The 21,757-nt window shown below is 35.3% G+C and overlaps 2 protein-coding genes and 1 non-coding gene across 4 annotated transcripts in view; 1 reads left to right on the forward strand and 2 right to left on the reverse strand.

The window, feature by feature from the left end:
• The window catches only part of chm (lysine acetyltransferase chameau), a 114,298-nt gene extending 107,497 nt beyond the window's left edge, over nt 1-6,801 (reverse strand). The window contains exons 1-5 of the mRNA XM_089635797.1: nt 6,692-6,801; nt 5,320-6,573; nt 4,154-4,386; nt 2,545-2,756; nt 970-1,163 (exon numbers count right to left, since the gene is read on the reverse strand). Of these exons, the coding sequence (XP_089491923.1) occupies nt 970-1,163; nt 2,545-2,756; nt 4,154-4,386; nt 5,320-6,573; nt 6,692-6,709 (1,911 nt within the window). The 5' untranslated portion in view covers nt 6,710-6,801. The remainder of the gene's footprint in view (nt 1-969; nt 1,164-2,544; nt 2,757-4,153; nt 4,387-5,319; nt 6,574-6,691) is intronic.
• LOC149421088 (U5 spliceosomal RNA) lies at nt 2,133-2,248 on the reverse strand. The gene has a single exon (XR_016302649.1). It is a non-coding gene; the product is annotated as a U5 spliceosomal RNA (small nuclear RNA).
• A 3,506-nt stretch (nt 6,802-10,307) lies between the features above and the next one.
• On the forward strand, nt 10,308-21,520 carry LOC149421089 (uncharacterized). 2 transcript variants are annotated; one of them, XM_089635799.1, is made up of 3 exons: nt 10,308-10,418; nt 11,801-12,022; nt 13,699-21,520. In XM_089635799.1, the coding sequence occupies exons 2-3, from the start codon at nt 11,803-11,805 to the stop codon at nt 14,919-14,921; spliced, it is 1,443 nt and encodes a 480-aa protein (XP_089491925.1). In that variant the 5' UTR covers nt 10,308-10,418; nt 11,801-11,802; the 3' UTR covers nt 14,922-21,520. The 2 variants fall into 2 exon arrangements, with proteins under 2 accessions (XP_089491925.1, XP_089491924.1); XM_089635798.1 differs by lacking the exon at nt 10,308-10,418 and having other exon boundaries at nt 11,708-12,022.
• Nucleotides 21,521-21,757: the final 237 nt, after the last annotated feature.

The raw sequence follows: 21,757 nt of genomic DNA on the forward strand, positions 1-21,757 counted from the left end.
ACATGGCCTTTGCTACAATCAAGCACTTTTTGATAGACTTTTTATAAGCCTAGAAAAATTGTTAAAAATAGGTCTACAAAAAATGCCTTGAAGTGCAAAATCTTCTACTTACGAGTACCCCTTTTCAAACGGTGTTATTATTTAATGTGGCAAATTATGATCAGACAACATTTTAATATTTGTGCCTGAACTTCACCAAATAAAATAAAACATTGCATTTTGGCAATGTTTTTTTTAAGGACTACACGAGTTCGCGCTATTCCTAATGTTACGAAAGGTGGATCGCCTTAAAATTCACTGAAATTTTCTTTTATGAAGTTGAACAACAAGTTTGAAACATGCTGTATGCAAGCAATACATCTGTGTGAGTGTTGTGTTCTCGTCAACTATGATTGAGATCAGGGCCGGCCCTGAGCCAAACGGCGCCTGGCGCGAGTATAATTTTGATGCCCCTTGTCAAAACTAAAATTGCATACGACAATCCTTTGAAGTACGTGGGAGGAAGTACTAAAGAAAAATTAGGACCAAACGGTGCCCGGAGCGGACTGCTCCAATGGCGCTTGCATATGTGAGGCCCTGATTGCAATACCCACCGATGAGTTTTGAATTGGCTCCTATGGAGCCTCGTGTAAATTAATAGCTTAATTACAAGCGGACCAGCTTGGTGTACGCAGTACATAATTACAAGCGGACTAGTTTAGTGTACCCGGTACATAATTGCAAGCGGACTAGCTTGGTGTACCCAGTACATAATTACAAGCGGATTTGCTTGGTGTACCCGGTATCGTACGCATTACTTCATATCGATATTTCTTTAGGTTATTACCAAAAAGAAAAAAAAAATTTATGAACCGAACACATGATATGTATATGAAGACAATGACAAACATGTCCGATTTATAGATATAATGAATCGGGGGTGTAAATTTGTTTTCTCCGCATCATTCTATTAAATATTTAATAACAAACCTTGACTTTAAGCTGGTACGCTCTGTGTTCTAAGCTTGGTTGATGCGTTCTCCGTGCGGCTAATGCGTGGTGCGCTTTCCGCCTCGCTTCCACCGTCTGCCGTATACTAGCATACCGGGCGGCACATTCTTCCGTGTTGGTGTTGTGGTACATGGGACACGCCTCTATCGTAAAGTGCTTTTCTAATCTGCCACCTACGAAAACATTCAAACAATAAAAATAATGAAGAAAAACTAAAAAGAAAATTGTTGATCGAAACATTGCATAATTGGTTTTAAAATAAAATATTTTTATTACCGCCATCTGTTGACAAAAACATTAAGTATTTATCCAACTTTAGCAGAGTAGCCAACCATTTGAGAGATATTAACCACTCGGAACATTAGAACGTCAAAAGACGTAAATATGATAATAGCGGTCAAGACATTAGTACGTCTTTTCACGTAAGCGCGCGAGATTTTACAAAAATCGATTTATTTCCATCACTAGTATACGGATTGCCATGATTTAAAAAACAGAGTATCGATAATGAATAACGCTACGCGTCTGCATTCAAAAATATCTATGGAATCTTGAGGTGCATTATCTGAGTCGATTGAATCTGTCAGCTTGTTCGTTCGTAATTTATTGCGTTTTTAAATAATTTATTAAAAATATTTTAGTTTGGACGGTTAATATTTTGAGGTGACCAATAGTTTTTAATTATATTTCTTCAATATATAAAGTGTTATTTCTTTATGATACTCAGAAAAAAGTACATTTTTCACAGCTTTGAAATAATGGTCAGCGATTTTTACATATTTTTGACGTTTTCAGAAAATGTATATTTAGAAACGCAAATATTTACGTATAACAAAACAATGCGATAGTGAATTTCATAATCTTTCCAAAACATTTTTTAGAATGAAGCTACGTTTCCCAAGACGTGAGTTATGATGCTTTTAGCAAAAGTCGTGAATAACACAAAAATTTCCGCGTTTTGACAGTTCTCAAAGGAACACATAGCATACAAATGCCTTTGTCTGAGAGGTTAAAAAATCTGTGCATATTTTGTTAGGAAAAAAACAACATAGATAAAACAGATTTCTGCAAATCCGAGAAAAATGCTGTCAAACTATAATCAAATCAGAATGGGTTTGAACAATATTTCGCAGTTATTGATTACATTTGAATTATTCGGCTGTATAAAAATTGGTTTATAGACTCATTTGAGTGCTCCCCTCCACGGAAATCTTTAGTAAAAGGAGAAAAATTTATTCATGAAATTATAATTATCTTACCTGTTTTAATTAAAGCATCTCTCAAAACAGAATAACAATGCATTTATTACTAAAATTGATGATGCATATTATAGAGAGTTACGAAAAATGACCTTATGCGAAACTATTATCTCTTTTGTAACGAAATACTAGGTTTTTAACAGTAGCATCCCTTTAAAACTAGAATTCTGAATTCAAACTGTTGGATATAGTAGTTTGTTCAAACCGTTCGGTTTATGTTGAAACCGTTTAGTATAGTAGTTTAATGTTAAAACAGTTTTTAGTTATGAATGCATAATACAGAAAGGTTACTCACTCAAATGCCCCTTGGAATCACAGCCTGGCAGTGGACATCGCGGCTCCATCCCCCTCTCCAGATCCTGCGGCCGCAGCCCTCGCTCAGCCACCATGCCCGGGGGTCCCCCGAATGCTAGGCCTCCCCCTCGGCCCTTCACAGGACAAAGGAGGGCAGGGGGGCCCTTTGAAGATACAGTAGCTCGTTTGACAGGGCTCTTAGATGCAGACCGGCTATTAAAAATATATAACATATTACTCATATTTTAAAGAATGCATTTTATAAATAATATTATTCATGAAATGATAAATGAGGAATAATTATTCGGAAAATAATGAAAGTGTATTTTAAAATCAATCAAACAGTAGCAGATTGTTTTCATGAATTTCGCAGGTAATTTTTTGGTCTAGAAAAAATATGACTGGTTTTAATAGTGGACCAGTGATCACAAGTCTGTAAATTTTCAACATTTAATTAATGGAATCAAAGATTTGGATAATAAAAGTCATTGTCTTGAGTCTTGAAAGATGTAGTACTCAAAGAACAGGTTTCACAAGGGTTAACAAAAGATATGTCAAATATGACGATTTTACAGAATGTGTATTGTTTTATAAAATAGCATTGATGAAATTTTACAAAAAGGAATCAAAATTATGTTCTGCCCCAGCAACTAGCTCAGCAATAATCAAAAATGGAGTTAGTCAGTTTACAGATTAAGCTATCTAAAATTAACCTTTGAAATATCTTTTATTATATATTAAAACAAATTGTCTAAGCACACTTTAGATTATTTTTCACAAAAACTGGGCTGCGTGAATTATCAACTTATTAATATTCTTTATCCCTTCCATCCACACACTATACAAATACATAATTACAAACTATGTATTAACACATTTCGGCTGGGTATTTTTTGCGCTGGCGTTACGCCGTCTCCAGGCGAAAATAAAGGACTCGCGTGAATTTCTTTAATTTGTTTTAAATATTTTAGTAAAAATTTCTACGTAGTAACTTATAATACCCAAGCTATAAAAGTACTAAACGGTAATCGAATATTATTTGAAATACAACTCAATTAACCTTGTAATATATTTATTTCGGTCCACCTATCGGTATTTGCTCATACCTGCTTTCTTTAAATACGCCCGACATCGCTCGCTCGCTTGCACATAGGAGTTGAGTGGGGCGGAACAGAGATAGATTAGAATCGGGTTTTACGGTCATAAAAACCCTCATTCCAGGAATTGAATTATTACAATAACAAATAATCTACTATCCTTTTGTTGAAATACCGATGTAAACGGAAGGCATGAAGATAAATATAAAAAGAAGACTTGCATTACGATTCGATAGTTATGTATATATAGTTGGAACCTTTTCAAAGAGATTGGTATATAATATTCATATAAAAACATTGAATAATTCCATCTTTTCTGCCATTGAAATTCCAAAAGGTAGAACTACCCTTCCCGGCGTTAAGCATCAATCGACCGAACGGGTAGACCTACCTTTCCCGGCCGAAATGTATTAATGAGTATTATTTAAAAAAAACTCTTCTATTTATAAAAAAGATAATTCATGCAAATAAAAAAATCTAAATGGCAATTTCAATTTACTTAATCTTAAATACCTCTTAGCGGGCCCTGTATCAGCATCTGAGTCCGTATCGCTGTTGGCCGCCCTACCCATGACGTGCCGCGATTTCCGGAGACTAGCCGACCTTGTCAGCTTCCTCGTGATGGACGCCGAGGAGCCGCTGTTGGCCATCACGCTGGAGGAGTTGGTTAGTGGCTTGCTCGGGGCCGTGTTCTCAGCGTCAGAGTCCGTCACTAGAACCGAGGACGCCTCCTTCGTGGGGGTGTTCTGCAATTAAAACAGTTCATAATATCAAATACATATATTATATATAAACTTTTCTTTTGGTCATGGTTTTGCCAAATTAATACCGTTTAACTTAATGGATTCTTATGCCCCAGATCAATTTTGGTATAGTTAAGCCAGCCTCGAGTCTGGTATGTATAAGTAACATTTTTACCTTACCTATTCATTACGTAATGTTCCAACATTTTAAATTAACCATAAGTTAAACATTCTTAACAGTTCTAAATTTTAGAATGGAGTTCCAAATATGAATATAGCTAGATTTAAATTTGGCTAAATCACAGCTAAAATATAAAAATAACACGGCCTTAGTTCTTTCACGATATAGATTGATTTTAATAGAAATTGGTACGTGTTTCAATCAATTTAAATATAGTTTCAGTGATTCATTTGACTTTCAAATGCAGTGTGATTCTAAATTTATGTGTTTTCAAGTAGCTACAAGTTAGGGTAGGTATTACTGTAAACAGCAGTGTGGAAGTAAGTATAAGCAACGGCACCCCTGAATAGGTTTTCTAAATATATGTACGTATTGTTGTAGGCAATTATAAGGCGATTGATAAGCGCACTAGATACTAAGGCTGACTGTATTTGTGTAAAATGCTTAGTGCATTGGAAAAATAAATAATGTCTCCCCAGAAAATGCAGTAAAATGCCCACTCACAACATAAATAATAATTTAAGTTTCTTTACCCAATACTGAATATGTTTTGTAAACAGAAACATAAATATATTTTAAAAGGGTTATTAGGATGTATGTATGATCATCCATACAGAAATATTCTACGTAATAAGTACATTTTGCCCAATTGTAAAGATTGTCATGAAAGTTTAACGAATTACAAACCATTATGAAAATGGAAACATTCAAGAGATATTAAAAATAATATATTCATGGTAATTAAAGTGACATACCTTTTCAGTCTTAACAGGGTCTAGTTTACTAGCTCTGGATTTGTTCAATTTGGCGGTTAATATAGCTGCCCTTTTAGGAACTGGGCTCTTCCGCAATGGTGGTGTTTTTCGGGAAGAGGGAGGACTCTTCCTGGAAGTCGGCGGACTCTTTCTGGAAGGTGGCGGACTCTTTCTGGAAGGAATTGGACTTTTCCTTGAAGATGACGGACTCTTTCTGGAAGAGGATGGGCTTTTCCTCGAGGAAGATGGACTCTTCCGAGACATATCACTCTTATCCGAAACGGCACTCTTCCGAGACACAGAGCTACTCTCACTATCAGAGCTGGATGCTGAGGCAGTAGACTCACTGTTTGTGGAGCTGCAGGAAGAGACAAATGCTTTGGAGGTAAATTTACTGTTTTTATCTTTATCAGGTTTTTTCTTGACAGCGGGAGGAGGCGCTTTCGATATACTACCCCTCTTCTGTCGAGGAGGAGGCTCTGTCTCTTTAGGCTTCTCCACCGCAGTGGGGCCCTTCCCCTTCTCACTGGATGAGGAGGAAGTCTTGGGGGGACGACCTTTAGGCCTAGTCTGGGTGGGAGGGGGCAAACTCTTGCCAGAAGGTTTGGGTGTTGGTTTAGGTGCACTGACTTGTTCAGGCTCTGATTCTGAACTATTATCTGGGGAAAATATACTTTTCTTCTTAAGAGGTTTCTTCTCTGGTTTAGCCTCTGGTTTAGAAGTGGCTGGTGTGGGTTTAGTGGTGGCAGGAGCGCGTGGTGGTGGTTTGGCAGAAGCGGGGGGACGTGACGGGGGACGGGAGTTTCGTGACGAGGAGGTTGGTGCTGTTTTAGGTTTAGAGGGTGCTGAAGAACGCCTTCTCGGAGGGGGAGGTTTGGTATCACTTTTAATTTGCACATCTTCTTCACTGGACGAAGCAGAAGGCTTTTTAACAGGAACTTTCACCGGGGTTTTGTCTGATTTGCCTTTAGGGGCGGATGTTTTCTCCTGTACTTTGTTATTGGTAAGTATGGGCTTGGCAGGTGCTGTGTCGGTGCTGCTACGCGGTGTGGGGCGCCTTGGGGGAGGGTCCGGAGGGGCCGCAGGGGTCGCAGCGGCCGGTGCAGTCGCGCTTTCCTGCGGCCGTGGCGACTCCTCGCTGCTGCTACTATCTGTATCACTTGTGCTACTGCCCGAGCCAGAGCTACTGGAAGAACCCGAGCTACTGCTCGAGTCTGAGCTGGAACCCGAGCTTGACTCCGTGCTGCTGTTAGCCTGTCGAATTGGAAGTTCGCAGTTATAATAAACAATGACTACTTAACCTAGTATTTGACATCTCCAAACGGGATGAAATCTTATACAAATGTAAAAAAACTTTATTCTATTACATTACCTGCTTTTTAAGTGTCATGTTATAAAAAGGACTTCCTGAAATCGGTGTTTAACTTGACAAGTTTCTAAAAAAACGTAAACAGACACAGAGAGGACGCCATTAATTCTTTGACATTTTCATAAGTGTAGCCATATGAAAAAAAATTGTCCGTTCATAAATTTATTGTTTGCAGTGGCCAATGGCAGTGGTATTTTTTCCAGGGCAGCACTAAAAATATTTAGGAGACGAAAGGGAGTTATGAAAAATGTTCATTATAAAAAATGTTCATAATTCGTTAAGATTGAAAAAATATATGACCATATCTCAATGAATTAAATAGATTTGGAGATATTGGACTATTTTGGCGAAAATAAAAAAGTGTGCAAGCTAGTCATTCAAAATGCTGAATTTTATATACTTATGTTTCTAAATTACTAGAAATATTATTACAGTGACATTTTCCATAAATGGATAGGTGAATTTAACTGATTTTTTGTGTTAAGAAATACATACAATTATAGAATCTATTAGGGGAGGTTACAAGAAAATGGTTCCTTTAAAAAAAACAAAACAGTGAAAAATAGAACATTGAACAGAAAATGACTAGAAAATAAAAAATAAATGCTAATTTCAATAGAATTTCGTTATCTGAATTTGAACATCTCTTCATCTCTTGTGGGTATTTTAGAACATATGCATTCGCAACTTAATAATATTATGTACTAAATACACAATTTGGCTGTCCTGAAACGGGAATCCTTCCCAGTTGGACAGACAAAGGTTCATTTTGTTTGTATTGTTTGTAATTTATATATATAAAACAAAATAAAAATAAAATAAAACTCTGCAGGTTTTTAAACACCGTTAAATTATTTATCAGATGCGGTCGTGGATGCATTTTTGTACTTTGGTTCAATGCAATATCATTATTGATGAGATGCTAACATCTAAACACGCATAAATTACTTAATTAGCCAAAACTATGAATCTAATAACCCATTTTGTGCATGCAAATATTTGTTTCTTGTGGTAATTGTTAAAGTTAAGTTTAATTTCTATAATCTGTTCCTTAAAAATTCAGTGGTTAGGGAAATAATTACAAAAAATTTATGCTCTTATTGAAGTTAGAAGATTATTATTGATAAAAAAAATTAAATCTACTGGAGTTATTACCAAAACAACACGTTTGCGGAAATGGAATGAATGATTCTGATTAAAGGTTTGTTTGCTAATTTTACAATTCATTATTATTGTGTTTAAATTTTCGTACCCAATTTCACACTAGTGTCTTTTTCCGCGTCTCTAGCCCCTGGTAACGTGCTTTCTTTTTTTTATCTCGGTAGTACCTAAATGTGTGTAATTTCAAAACCCTATAATAATAATGATACGTGATACTCCTGTGAAATAGTGGCAATATCGACAACTCTGACCGCTAAAGGCGCCAGTGTAGCGTTTTGACTTTGACATTCCTTTCAATGGCGGCAAATTGAATTTATTTATTATTTGGTGACGGTGTTTGGCGCTTTCTAAATTAATTTTGATCAATATTGATTGAAAAAATTCTAAAAATGTTCTATTTAGTACTCGCAGGTTCTGTGCGTGCAGGTTACGGATTTAATAATTACAAACATTAAAAACATTCCAAATCGTTTTTCAGGATGCCAACATCGCTGACATTTTAAGTTTGTGAAATATAATATAATGAGTTCGTCAAATCTTAGCAAATAAGATGTTATTGATTGAAAAATAAAATTGTAAAAATGTTGGTAAATTTAGCAAAGCTGTTTAGTTAAGTTCCATGCATTGAGTTACTGGTTCCATGTAGCATTCTGTGTTTGTGTTGAGGTTATAAATCATCATAAATGTTGATGTTTGGAGTTTATTATTGAATATATTGATATACTAGCTCTACCCTGCCACGCGTTGCTGTGGCTCAGTCTGTGCAGACAGAGAAACAATAGCACGTGATGCTTTGTTGGCACATGGCGCTGTTTTAAAAAAAACACGTTTGTTCAAAAGATGACTTTGTTTTCATGTTTTTACCTGTCGCAGGTGACATCTATTATAATATAAGTACACGCGTATTCCAATGCAACGTTGTCTCAAAATTTCAAAGCAATCTGTGAAGAACTTTCGGAGATTTAAGATTTTGAACAAACGAACATTTTTATTTTAATAGATAATAGTAATACATTTTTTTAATTTCTCTATTTATGTAAGTACTTCATTTCCCTTCTGAACCATAATGGAGAGAGTTGATAGCCGCTAATATATTTTTATATGTAAGCGCAAAAAAGCAGTAAAATTTTATTATTTACTAACGTAAAATAAAGAAAATATTTTACATAAATTCCATTAAAATGTACGAGAGAAAAGCAAGGCGCACAACTCATGCCGCTAGGAGGCGCTATTTAACTTTTTCCCCATTAGAATGTGTAGTAATCATCAAAAGTTGGGGGTATTATTAGGTATTTGGTAAATTAAAAACAGTGAAGAACCTTTTAGAACGTTTTAGATGTGTATAATATAAAGAACCTCTGGCAAATTTTTTTACGAAATTTATATATAACTCTTATGGCACATAGGTCCATAAATATAGGGGTTCAGACGTTTCAACTTTAGTTGATCAATTTTTATTTAACGACAAGATTTCTAATTAAAACTTGATCGACTTTGTTAAAAGAAGGTGCACACTGGCCAATATGCTATCAAATGTCGAGCTGATTAACTAAAATTGAAACGTCTGGACCGCCAAAAACTTTAATAGTCATTTATTATTTTATTAGAAATCTGTATGTTTATTTGGACTTTCTTGTTTGCATTTTTTCAATATTATGGTACATACCTGCCTGAAGAAACTTGAAGAAAGAATTCTCATTTGAAATATTGACGTTTCTTTCGTCAAAATGTATTATTACTAGTGTATTATTATTCTTCATAAGTTACCTAAAATATACAATTGGTTTATAAGTATGCAGGTATTTAAATACATAGGTACTTACAAATTTTCATTTCAGAGGAAATTTTTGTATTGATTTATTATGGGAGAAATTTAGAAACTTTTTTTTGTACGCTAGGTTCAAATTAAAGTAAATATATCCCTAACCGCTGCACTTAAAAGGCACAGATTATGGAAATTACTTTTCAACTTAATTACCACAAGAAACAAAGATTCACGTAGGGATTGATAGTAAAAGATGCATTATAATTCCATTTTTATTTAAAGTTACAAATTCATCTTATAAAACGATCCTTTTGCCGCCATTAACTTTTTTTGTATGGAGTCACATTTTGGTATAACATTGAAAGTTTAGTTTCATTCTGAATAGGCATAAATATCTCAATTAACCTAATTATTTATTTTACGCGTGTTCATAGTTTTCTTACAACAATAGTTATTGTTGAAATAAAATGTAATTTCCATAATCTCAATTTAAAATTATTCTTAGAAACTTGCGCGAGGTCTACTACTATTACTGTTCAGAACTATTTATTTTTTATAACGGGGTTAGATGTACATATTATGGAGATTGTCCTGGTGACCCATTCTTGAAAATGACATAAAAAATATTTTTAACGTACATTTTACGAACACATGTCTGGGAGTATATAGCATGTTATCCAACTAAACAAATAAAATAATTATTGTGATTGTTGAAAATGTCAAAAAAATATAGCAATTATTATGCTGTGATATATTTCAAATATCCTCATGACATCTATTTTGAGGAGACTAAGAGCTAATGAGGTAAATATTTGGATTTCGCGTTTCTTATCAATTTACCAATATTTCTTAAAATAAGGTTTAATTTTTGCCCGTTCTGTCCAAATTTGAGTCTACTTAAAAGTTAGAATTGCGATAACAATAATCAGTGATACGATGCGAAGAATGTCACTATCTCAACGAGTTATTAATATATTCGATAAAAGTTGCATTTGAAATGTTGTGCGTATCGGTTCAAAGCATTTTTCGTTGCTGAGGTATTTTATTTATGTAAATATAGCGTTGTGTACGGCGTATACAATTTGCGCCCTTCGTATTAAATATGTTCTTTCGGCTATCACAATAGTTAATTATTTATTGGACTTCCTGTTTTCTGTGCAGAAATATTGTCAATTATCAATTGCATCAATCAGGTAAACTATAAATAGCAATGAAGTTACATTAACAACTAAGCAGTGATATAAAAATAATTAATTAATTATCCTCTAGATCCAAAGCTTTTGTGTTATTTAGAATCGTTCGAGTATTATAAAATTGTATGTTTTTACGACACGATATATCACAAAACATCCTGCTTAAAATCTCCCCACCGAAGTTTCAATCTAAAATAGATTTCCCATTTAAAACAACTTAATCTTATCGGTTATTCTTTGTTTAATTTCCCACTATATATGTATAAGAATCAATTATAACTGGCCAATGTTTCTTGAAAAAATAAGTATCATCCATAAAAATGAGAATGGATTTAGTTTGATGGTTGTAATAATTTACACTGATAACTAAAAGATAAGCCGCTTTTGTCTATCTATCTAATGTTGGCTATCATTAGGCTATCTCTAATGTTAATTTTTAAAATTATGTTAACAATGTACAGCACGTTGACGCTATGAATTCTTTATAAGATAATATTATCTCCCCTAGATTTACTGTTTTGTTTCGCACATATATTATTTGACGTATCGGTCATTGTTATATCCATCCACCTATCAGTGTTTCTGCCTCCTGAGGTGGCAGTGTCATGGTAATAGTCCCAGTAGATTTCTCTCAGTGAGTCTATCCATATTGAGAATGCAGTGGCGTAGATATAGCATTCACATGGGTGGGGGTTCTACCTTTCTCTTTTTTCCTCCTCAATACTGAGGCTGATGGTGAGGGTTTAAATCGCTTAAACCTCCGCATTTATACGCCTTTATGATTATGTATATCCAAAGTCGTCGAGATTGGTATTCAGCAATATATAAATGAACCTGCGCATGTGATCATTCGGCAACCATCCCCTTGTCCACTGGGACATCCTCCTATCATCTGGGTTTCTTTCCACGTGACAGTCTTTGGGATCTACAGAACTTACAATGGTTTGATCATGGATAAATTGGTTTCAACATATTTTATTTGTATATTTGAAGCCATGGGTTGCGTGCAGAGCCGCAGGGACATTAACGATGTCCACCCCAACGTGTTCCGGGTCATCATCATCGACGATGTTGGCGTAGGCCTATGGGCGGGGCAGCTTGAGGTCACCGATACAGAGCTGGTGTTGTATCGGCGTGGCAAGGAGCCCACACGTTGGCCGCTGCGCTCGCTGCGGAGGTACGGCTTCGAACTGGACACCTTCAGCTTTGAATCAGGTAAATAATTCATTTTTTAATTATTGTAATTATTTTAGAGTCTCACTTAGGCCTAGCGCGCACCACGATTGTATTTTTTGCGACACTATTTTAAAATCGTGCTATAATAAATCGCAAAAATAATACTGCGCGCATCGCGATGAAAAATTGCGATGAATTGTTCACTCTCAACATGGATTTCGTACAAATTGCTTGTATTGTTTTGCTTCTTCGGAAGAGGAGGAATAAAAGAACACATAAATACTGGACTCATCCTTTTACAGCAGAAAGATATGTTAAAGGTTTTTTTTATCTGAAATACGAGTACAATGATCTTCGACAATATCCAAAAAAATTCTTTGGCTATTATAGAATGACGATTCAGACATTTGACAAACTATTAAGAATTGTTGGACCTCAAATTGCATACAATAATACTAGATGGCGGAATGCAATCTCAGCTGAAGAAAGGTTGTCAGGTAGCGATTTTAAATCGCAGTGCGCGCGTGTCCATATAACTTCAAATGCTATAATTTTATTTTGCGACAATCGCGTCGCGCGCTGTCGCGGAAAAATGTGACAAATCACAATTTTAAAATAGCAACTATTTATTTGTCGTATATGCGCGCACATACTTACTAACTCATATGTTGCATTTCTGCGACAAAATTATCGTGGTACAGAAAATCGTGGTGCGCGCAAGGCCTTAGTAGCTCACTTCTGTGTGAGATTAGATACCTGCATTGTCCAGTTATGTAGAGCAGACTGCCTAATAACCTGATAATGTTAGAAAACCTCCTACTACCATCGTTGCTAGTGCAATGATGGAGGACTTGGCTAGAAGAAGAATTGAATCCATTTATCAACTGAGGCACTAACTGGTCACGATTAAAAGTAGCAAGTGGTTTGGTTAGGTGTAACTCCAGACTGGCCGCATATGTGTATTAATGACGATATTAATGACTATTGACCGGAATCATTGGTAAGCATTTGTGAGAGATTATGCCAGGAGTCAGGTCAAAATGCCTATCTTTACTTAAAACCCAAATCTAAAATAAGTAAGTAACTAGTATAAGTAAGTAATACTCATTCGGCATCGCTGAAATCTGTATATTCCCAACTCATTCGGCATATTACTCAGAATTTTGTACAATCTTTCTTATGATTTCTGATCATATTGGGTTTTTTTTGCACAAATTCAAGAATGGTCTTTGCAAATTAGGCTAATTTGTAGGTATTCTACTTATCTTATTAAATGTTTAATAAGATAAGTAGATAGTATTTTGTATTGGATTCATCAAAGTTATTTTTATTCAACAGAGTTTATGACAGATTTCTTTGGAATTTACATCCAACTGTAATTTTAAAGATATTTTGTATATTCTATCTTAAAAAATCTTCTCCACCAACGAAAATATAAATCTCCGTGGACACTCAAAACATGAATTTTACACCTTTTGCATCCAATCCTAGGAAACGCTTCCTTGCAAATGAGAGAATAAAGAGTAGTGGATGCATGGAACAAAATTCCACAACATGTCATTGATTCTACTAATATAAACCAAGGAGAGAAGAAAGGATTAACTTATTTTGAATTTAAAACAATTACTGTTAAATTATAGAGAAATCAGATACGAGTGCGTCAGCGGATTGCTGCCTTCTCATTAAATAATAATAATAACTACACTATATTTTAGGTCGAAGATGCACAACAGGCCAGGGTATATACGCCTTCAAATGTAGAAGGGCTGAGCAGCTTTTCAACACCTTGCAGCAGGTCATTCAGGTACGGAACCTTAACCCCGACAGCAATGTGCTGGAGACCCTGGCTATGGAGAGCACCCGCCCTCCTGGGACGTTACCCCGGCCACCCCCCTCCTCCCACCCTGATTACCTGGAGCCCGCCCCGGCGCCCTCACACGCCTCACGCTTCTCCGGAACCATCCGCCTAGGATCCATCAGCAGCGGCCCAATCAGCCCCGAGGTGCACTCCCCCGGCTCCCCCTCCAGCACCAACATCCTGGAGGTCATGCCCTTGGCTCCATTGCCCGCTGGCGGGGCACAGGTCACTAACCTCTATCAGTTCCAAGATTTCCCCCAACAGAGAGAACACAATAATAACAAGAAGCCCAAAGTGGAATTATCTGGTCACTCTTATTCCAACACCAACACCAATACTAGGGATATCAACTCTGATCTGGCCACACTGAGGCATTCTCTCCAGCAGAGACAGTTTGACCAGGGAGATGATGATGATTCTGTGGATATGGAAGAGCTCTGCCCAGCCAGTGCACTTTGTGAGAGTGTTCCTCTCTCTCCCTCTCACAGCACCGCTAGTGAACACTATGCAACTCTAGCTGTGGAGAGGGAGCCTGATGATAGATTATACATGAACTTAGCTCCCGGGGAGAATAATGTTCTCTCAGCCATCCGAGAGGAGGCCGGAGCTATCCACCGGAACAGTTACCCGAACCCGCAGACGCCGGCTAGTGCAGCCCCTTCCACAAGAAACACCAATTTTAGTTTTATGGACAGAATGGAATTAGAGGAAGAGAAGCACAACTACGCTAACCTCGGTCCGACCGAAGTGAAGTACGATCCCAGACTTCTCAATCGTCAGCGGAGCAAGCTCTCTCGAGGCCTGTCACTCGAGGTGCCCCCAGTTCCCGAAGAAAACAATCCCAAGGTGAAATATGCTGTATTAGATTTGCACAGTTCTAAGACCGACTCTGAAGGAGAAACCGCTCAGTCATTACCGCCGAGTAGCCCAAAAAAGCCAACCATAGGATATACTACAATAGATTTCAACAAGACGGTTGCATTAAAATCAGTAGCCTTAGGAACAGAAGTGGATACAGAAGGTTCAAGAAAGACTCGTCATAATTCTACGGCCCTACCGCCTAACTCTTCGGGTACCTAGCGACGATGGAAGGGGCCCAAGCGATAGCCTCTCCCCCACCGGTCACTAGAGATAAAGAAGAGTTCGTCATCGTGGTGGAAAGGGTCCAAGGGTCCTTTTCCCCCCACCACGCTCTAGAGAGCGACGAGTATCTGGTGACGGTGGAAATGAACTTACGGGCTATGGTCTCCCACCCCTGATGACGAGAAAGGGTACCTAGTGACTGTGGCATGGGGTCCAGTGCGTTGGACCCCATCACAATAAAGATAAAGAAGGCGCACACTAAGAACAACGAATAATAAACAGCTTCTGAGGCCTCACATTAACGAAATAAAAATAACTCCAAAGATTTTTTTTTTTATATTGTTTAAAAGTGTTTAGAATCTTAAACAATATGTTCTGTTGCGGTTGATAGTACGTAAAATAATCAGTTTTAACAATATCAATGACTTTCTCTATCAGGAGCTGGTTACTCTCGAATTATTATTAATTAATGGAGGAACTTTAATTTGTAAATACATATATAAGGGGGTACCTAAAATAAACTGAACTGATGTTGTTGGGGGCTTATTTTTTGTTAGTACTAGGTCCTGCCGGTAGAACCGTGTACAGCTACCTTTCCCTAGTCGTTACGCCAAGCACTGTGCTGGAGAAGTTTTCCTTTCGGCTGGTGTGAATTTTTTGGTGATGGTCGTTTTGTGTGCTCTTCGTTTTTGCGATGGCTGATATTCGTGAATAGCGTGTGGCTGTGAAGTTTTGAAAGTCACAGAAACTCTTGAAATGTTAAAAATCTCCTACAACGATGATGCTACAGGGAAAATTCAAATTTGAGAACCAAAGATGTTTATGGTTCTCAAATGAAGAACAAACTCTGAATGGATCCTCTCACATTGAGAAAACAAATCAGCATCGTCTTGATGTTCGATCTCGCTTGTCGAGCTTTTTTGGCGAATTTGGATAAATTGATGTGGAATCTTCTATTGGATTGTTTTGCAATTACAATTGCTTTGTTTTGGGGTCTTATGCGTAACATCATGATTTGTCCCTTTGACGATCTTAGATAGAAAGTTTGGGTCATTTGGAACTCTTAAAAATCAGCCACACAAAACAGTCATCAAAAAATTTACACCAGCCGAAAGGATGACTTCTCCTGCGCAGTGCTTGGTATAATGACTGGGGAAAGGTAGCTGTACATGGTTCTAGTGGCAGAACCCAGTACTACAAAAACCAAGCCCCCGCAACATCCGTTCGGTTTCTTTTGGATACCCCTCTCGTATTATAATAATTATGTCCTTGTATATGTCTAGAGTCTAGTAATAGAATATTGCGAAGGAATTGCTGAGAGAATATAATATTAGTTTTAGGAATATGCAACATTATATTTGTTATACTACAGAACCATTTGTAACATGATTGTTAAAAGTCACAGGTTTATAAAAGTGTATGTATTGAAGGTCTGATTATGTTTACATGGTGGCAACACATTACGCGATACGCATCAAAGTGTTATTTATAACACCATATCGCTCGCCATACAATCCCATACAGACCCGTCATACCTAAAAAGGTGATGTGTTTTAAGTGTTGGCGTTGCGACGATGATATGCCATGATCTGCTAGCCAGGCAATATTTGAAAATGAGGCTCAGATCAATTTACAGAGCGTCATGATCATAGGGCTGTCAGCTGTCAAGGTGACAGATCCTGTACAAACAAATGATATTCCGCGGCAGTTCCCCAATTGATCTGACAGCCTTTACAGTCATAGGGAGAGGAAGAATTGTTGGCTGCGTATAAAACTTAACTAAATATCCCAAATCCAAAGAAAAGTTTGGGCTTGTTTCCAAAATTTAATATTTTGTTACACTGTTTAGTTAGACACTTTTACAAATGTGTTATAATTTAGACACCTCAACTCAATTTTAGCATAGCTACGCCAGGCGATTTGTTTAAGAATGAACATTCAGATCCTGCGCTGAAACGTCCCACAATGGACAGCGCTGCAAACCTTTTCCTTGCTTTAGCGAACTTTACTTTTTTGCGCATGATTTGGTTATTTCAATATGCGCTTTTCGGTGGTCAATGTACAAATGATATCATAGTTTATTCAAAGCATTCTCATACCCTTCCTGGTGCCAAAAATATGGTCATGCTCCAGCTCGTCGAAATGATACCCAGATTTCAAGTTAGGGCAAATCTTTTAAATTGAATGTCTATGGAACATACAAATAATTTATTTTTGCTCACAAACAAATTTAATTATGCATTACATAATCTCAGTAGAGCAATATCTCGGTTGTGGAAGCAGAGGGGTTCCACAAAACACTTTGTTATCGTAGGTATTTATATATATCATAGCATGGTACAAAAACGTCTACAATATGAATGTAAATAGTTTATAAAATATTACATAGTTTTGCTACGTAGATAGTCACATTAATAATTCAACCAGTTTAAGACTAATAAAAACTACATAAAAAATAATCAGATATTAATGAGGAAAAACCATGAATATACATAATGCTATTCTTAGATTTCCTTGCACCTACATAATTCCCTTTTCACATTGTAAGTGAAAAAATTCTTAATGTTGCGTATAAACAGGACAAAAAAGCTCGAGCCAAACCACAAATTTTGGGAAAGGAACGAGGTAACCGCAAGCTGTGTTTCGCGCCGTTTACATCGTACCGTTCCCATAATTCATGACTCGGCTCGCGCTCTTTTTCTCATGTCTATATGCAGCATAACAATTGAGAAGAGCTTAATATTTTATTTATCTGAGTTATAAACTGCTATATATTATATAATATGGTACTACAATAATAAAATGGTGGCAACTTTTTTGCTCAATTTTAACTTGCCAGATAATTTATTGACTGATTTACTTGCTTTTGATAAATTTATATATTTACATATATACCAACATTTTGTATTCAGTGGCATGTTATTATTATTATCGTTACCATTTTTATTACCTATAATAATATTGCAATTAATTTTGACATAATTGTATAAGCTAACTAATTCAAATTATTATATGAACATGATTTATTTTATATTATTATATTGATTACTAAATAGTAGTTATAGTGTTTAAAGGAATGTAAATGAAGCATGTTCTATGTAAACTATACAGGGTGTCCTTGGGTAAAGTTCGCTAACTTCGGGGGGTGATTCTACATGATTTTAAAAGTAAATAAGAAAAATAACTTTTTTCGAAATTCTAATGTTTTGAGGTAGTTTTTAGGCAAAAAAGATGAATTGTTTGTATGGGAAAATAAATATTCTTCTATGGAAAAATATTTAATATTAAATATGGGAAAATGAATATTGGCTTTTCGAAAAAAAATATTTGTCTTTTTTACTCCAACCATTATGTAGAATCACCTCCCGAAGTTAGCGCACTTTATCCCCGGACACCTGTATCAGGACATAGAATAACACAAATGTACAGTGTGACTGGTTCTTTGTGCTATTTATTTAAATGAGCTTATAATGGAGACTTTTACAAGCAAAAAGGTCCTGTGAACATTGCATTATTCTTAACACTTATCGAAACACCCATTTAAAATAAGACAAGACTTTGCAACTTACTTTGCATGTAAATACAAGTCGCCACCTATACTCTCTTATATATTTTGCACAAAGAATCGTCCTGTATAAATAGCACGATATAAGTATAAGCCTAGATATGTAATATTATACATAGTATATTCTGAATTAGTGTAAAACCAAAGAAACATTTAATGTCTTAAGACAAATATTTACGTACAATTGAATGACAATAGGATATTTAATTGAGAAGAATATTATTACCTTATATAAGTCACTTGGTGTCAAACTCAAAATAATATAATTATTTAGTATAGTATAGATATAGTGAGAACTACAGGGTGGTGGTTAATTGTCATGCCATTCTATTTACATATTTAGAATATTCCAAAAAGTAATTCATATTGTTATGTCATTCAGCTCTTGAAGAGATTTAGCATCATTTGATGTCATTTGACTTCTGGTGATCCATATCCTTTTGCTCTCAACAGTCTTCCCAGCATCTCTCCCACCTTTTCGAATAAAACATTTTTGTGGTCTAACAAAAGACCCGTTACATAATACGGTTTTGCGATATTATGGCTTGATTTTGTACTTCGTTTCGAATGCTCTATCCTTGATGATGACCAATTCAATCTAGTCGACTGGTTCTTATGAGTAGGTGATGAGTCAAAGCACGCTGTTTGATCTTTACCTAGGCCTAGTATCACACTTTACTTTTTTCAAACCAAAGGATATACATTGTTGCAGCGCTTTTAATTCTCTATTTTCATTAGCGATCGCTCACTAGCAAACACTCTTGTGTTCTGAGAAAAATTGGAGAGTGACCTCAAGAAATTAATTTTTTAATGCTCTTTGGTCTGATAACTTTTAGCTATTTAAGTTTTTACTATACCTGACAGAAAAAGATGCAAGTTTTAATGTGTTCAAATCTCTTTACGTATTTTCAAAGTAATTTCTTATCATTTGTAAAAATATTCCTTTTAAATAAGCTATTTATTTTGTATAATGTCAAAAATGTGTGAAGACTGAAACAAGTTTTTTTTTTGAAAGTAACAATTATTATTGAGCTCATGTACTGTATTAACGGCCCTCTATTTATTGTGATTTCCATTGGAGATTATCAGTAAGAAATTTATATGTAAGTCTATAGTTAATACATATATTACTCTTCTATTAGTGTTTCATTCCTATCTGAAATAATTCATAGTTAAAGATTTTATGTTATTTTTGTGAAGTTAAAAATAAAGAAAATTTACACATCTTTTTGACTGTGCTAGTATTTGACAGCTTTTTGATATCATTTTATTATTGTAATAATTCAAGGACACACCTTGGATCTAGTTATGTCTCACAGAATCCAAAGCATCTATATAGTGCATAGATTGTTTGCAATTTAAAATGTATTTACAGTTATCAGTCATATTACCAAAGTTAGCATTTGCAAAAATTATAATGTAAGTCAGTGGCGCAATGATGTGAATCGTAATATTATGTGACATGTAATAGATCGCTTACCAGTGTTAATTGTATGGTAGGTTTACTTCTAAATAAATTATGTAATCCTAAAAATAGATAACAACCTTGCGTTGGTTGCATTGGAATGACAAATTGCTTTTGGTGTTTATAAATGTCACTAATGTGTCTATAGCATTTAAATGTTTATATGTAATAAAAGTTCTACATAAAAATAATGTAAATTCACTAAATATGTAGCTATTAATTTTAAACATTTCAACTAAATGTCTGTCATTATTTTTAATGTTTTTGTGAAATTTTTTTCTGCAAAAGGTGCCTATTATCCCAATTTTCATAATTACTTTTAAACGAGGTCTCAATAATATAAGAACATTACAACACAATATTAGTTTATAACTGAGATATATGTCAATTCTATATAATTCATTTTAAAAAATCCAACAAAGTCTAATAATATGTTAAAAGTATTAACATCTAAAGTGATCTCTTATTAACAGGTTGTTTTGCCATAAATGTTATTATCAATGTTTGAAAATATTGCATAAATTTCCACTGCTTAGCCATAGAGCCTATTTTTACTACATATAAGACATGTTTATAAATGACTATAAACTTAATGTTATGTAAGTCTCTTTATTTACTCGTAAATGTATTGTTTGACATTCGTAATAGCACTTCTAATTTTAGTATTTATGTGTGCAACTATTTCATGTATATTGGACTACCGACTGCTAATATTAATTTAGCTTGGTTTTTTCCTAAGTTTCCCAAAATTGGGTGCAGTCTTTGGCGCTGGCCGCCTCATTATAAAGTAATGAATTGAAAAATAAAATTATTAGTTCAGGAAAGCTTCTTATAAGCTACTGATTATATTTGACTGCTTTCGACATGCAGATATTGTGAATTTAAAAAATTTCTGCTTTCCTATCTCACCGCGCATCTATCTAGTCAAATAATATGTGAAAAAAAAACCAAAGACCCTAGTATGATAATTGTTGGTTGGCCATATTTTCAATGCTTTTTGAATCTACAACACTTTTTACCAAATGTTGGAAACCGAAAGATTCCTGTATCGTTTCTATTTTTGCAACTATCCAAAGATTTATGTTTAACAAAATACATTATTATGTTTGAGGTACAAAATGTTTGATTAGAAGAATCTAGTCAAATAATATGTGAAAAAAAACCAAAGACCCTAGTGTGATAATTGTTGGTTGGCCATATTTTCAATGCTTTTTGAATCTACAATACTTTTTACCGAATGTTGGAAACCGAAAGATTCCTGTATCGTTTCTATTTTTGCAACTATCCAAAGATTTATGTTTAACAAAATACATTATTATGTTTGAGGTACAAAATGTTTGATTAGAAGAATCTAGTCAAATAATATGTGAAAAAAAACCAAAGACCCTAGTGTGATAATTGTTGGTTGGCCATATTTTCAATGCTTTTTGAATCTACAATACTTTTTACCGAATGTTGGAAACCGAAAGATTCCTGTATCGTTTCTATTTTTGCAACTATCCAAAGATTTATGTTTGACAAAATACATTATTATGTTTCAGGTACAAAATTTTTGATTAGAAGAATCAAAACTTTAAAATAAATACTTACCTAATAATTTAATTTATTCATTCAATGCCCGAGAATTCGTCTCCTTTCCCTGGTCCTCCCCCCATCTTTTCTGCCGTCATTTCCATATGTTGTTTGATTAACTAACATGAGGATGCGGGGACCATTCAATAATATTTATATATACTAGCTGTACCCCGCCACGCGTTGCTGTGGCTCAATCTGTCTGTGCAGATAGAGAAACAATAGCACATG

The sequence above is a fragment of the Hesperophylax consimilis genome, chromosome 9, assembly GCF_061612785.1.
Source record: "Hesperophylax consimilis isolate HC1 chromosome 9, BYU_Hcon_1.0, whole genome shotgun sequence".
Taxonomy (NCBI): domain Eukaryota; kingdom Metazoa; phylum Arthropoda; class Insecta; order Trichoptera; family Limnephilidae; genus Hesperophylax; species Hesperophylax consimilis.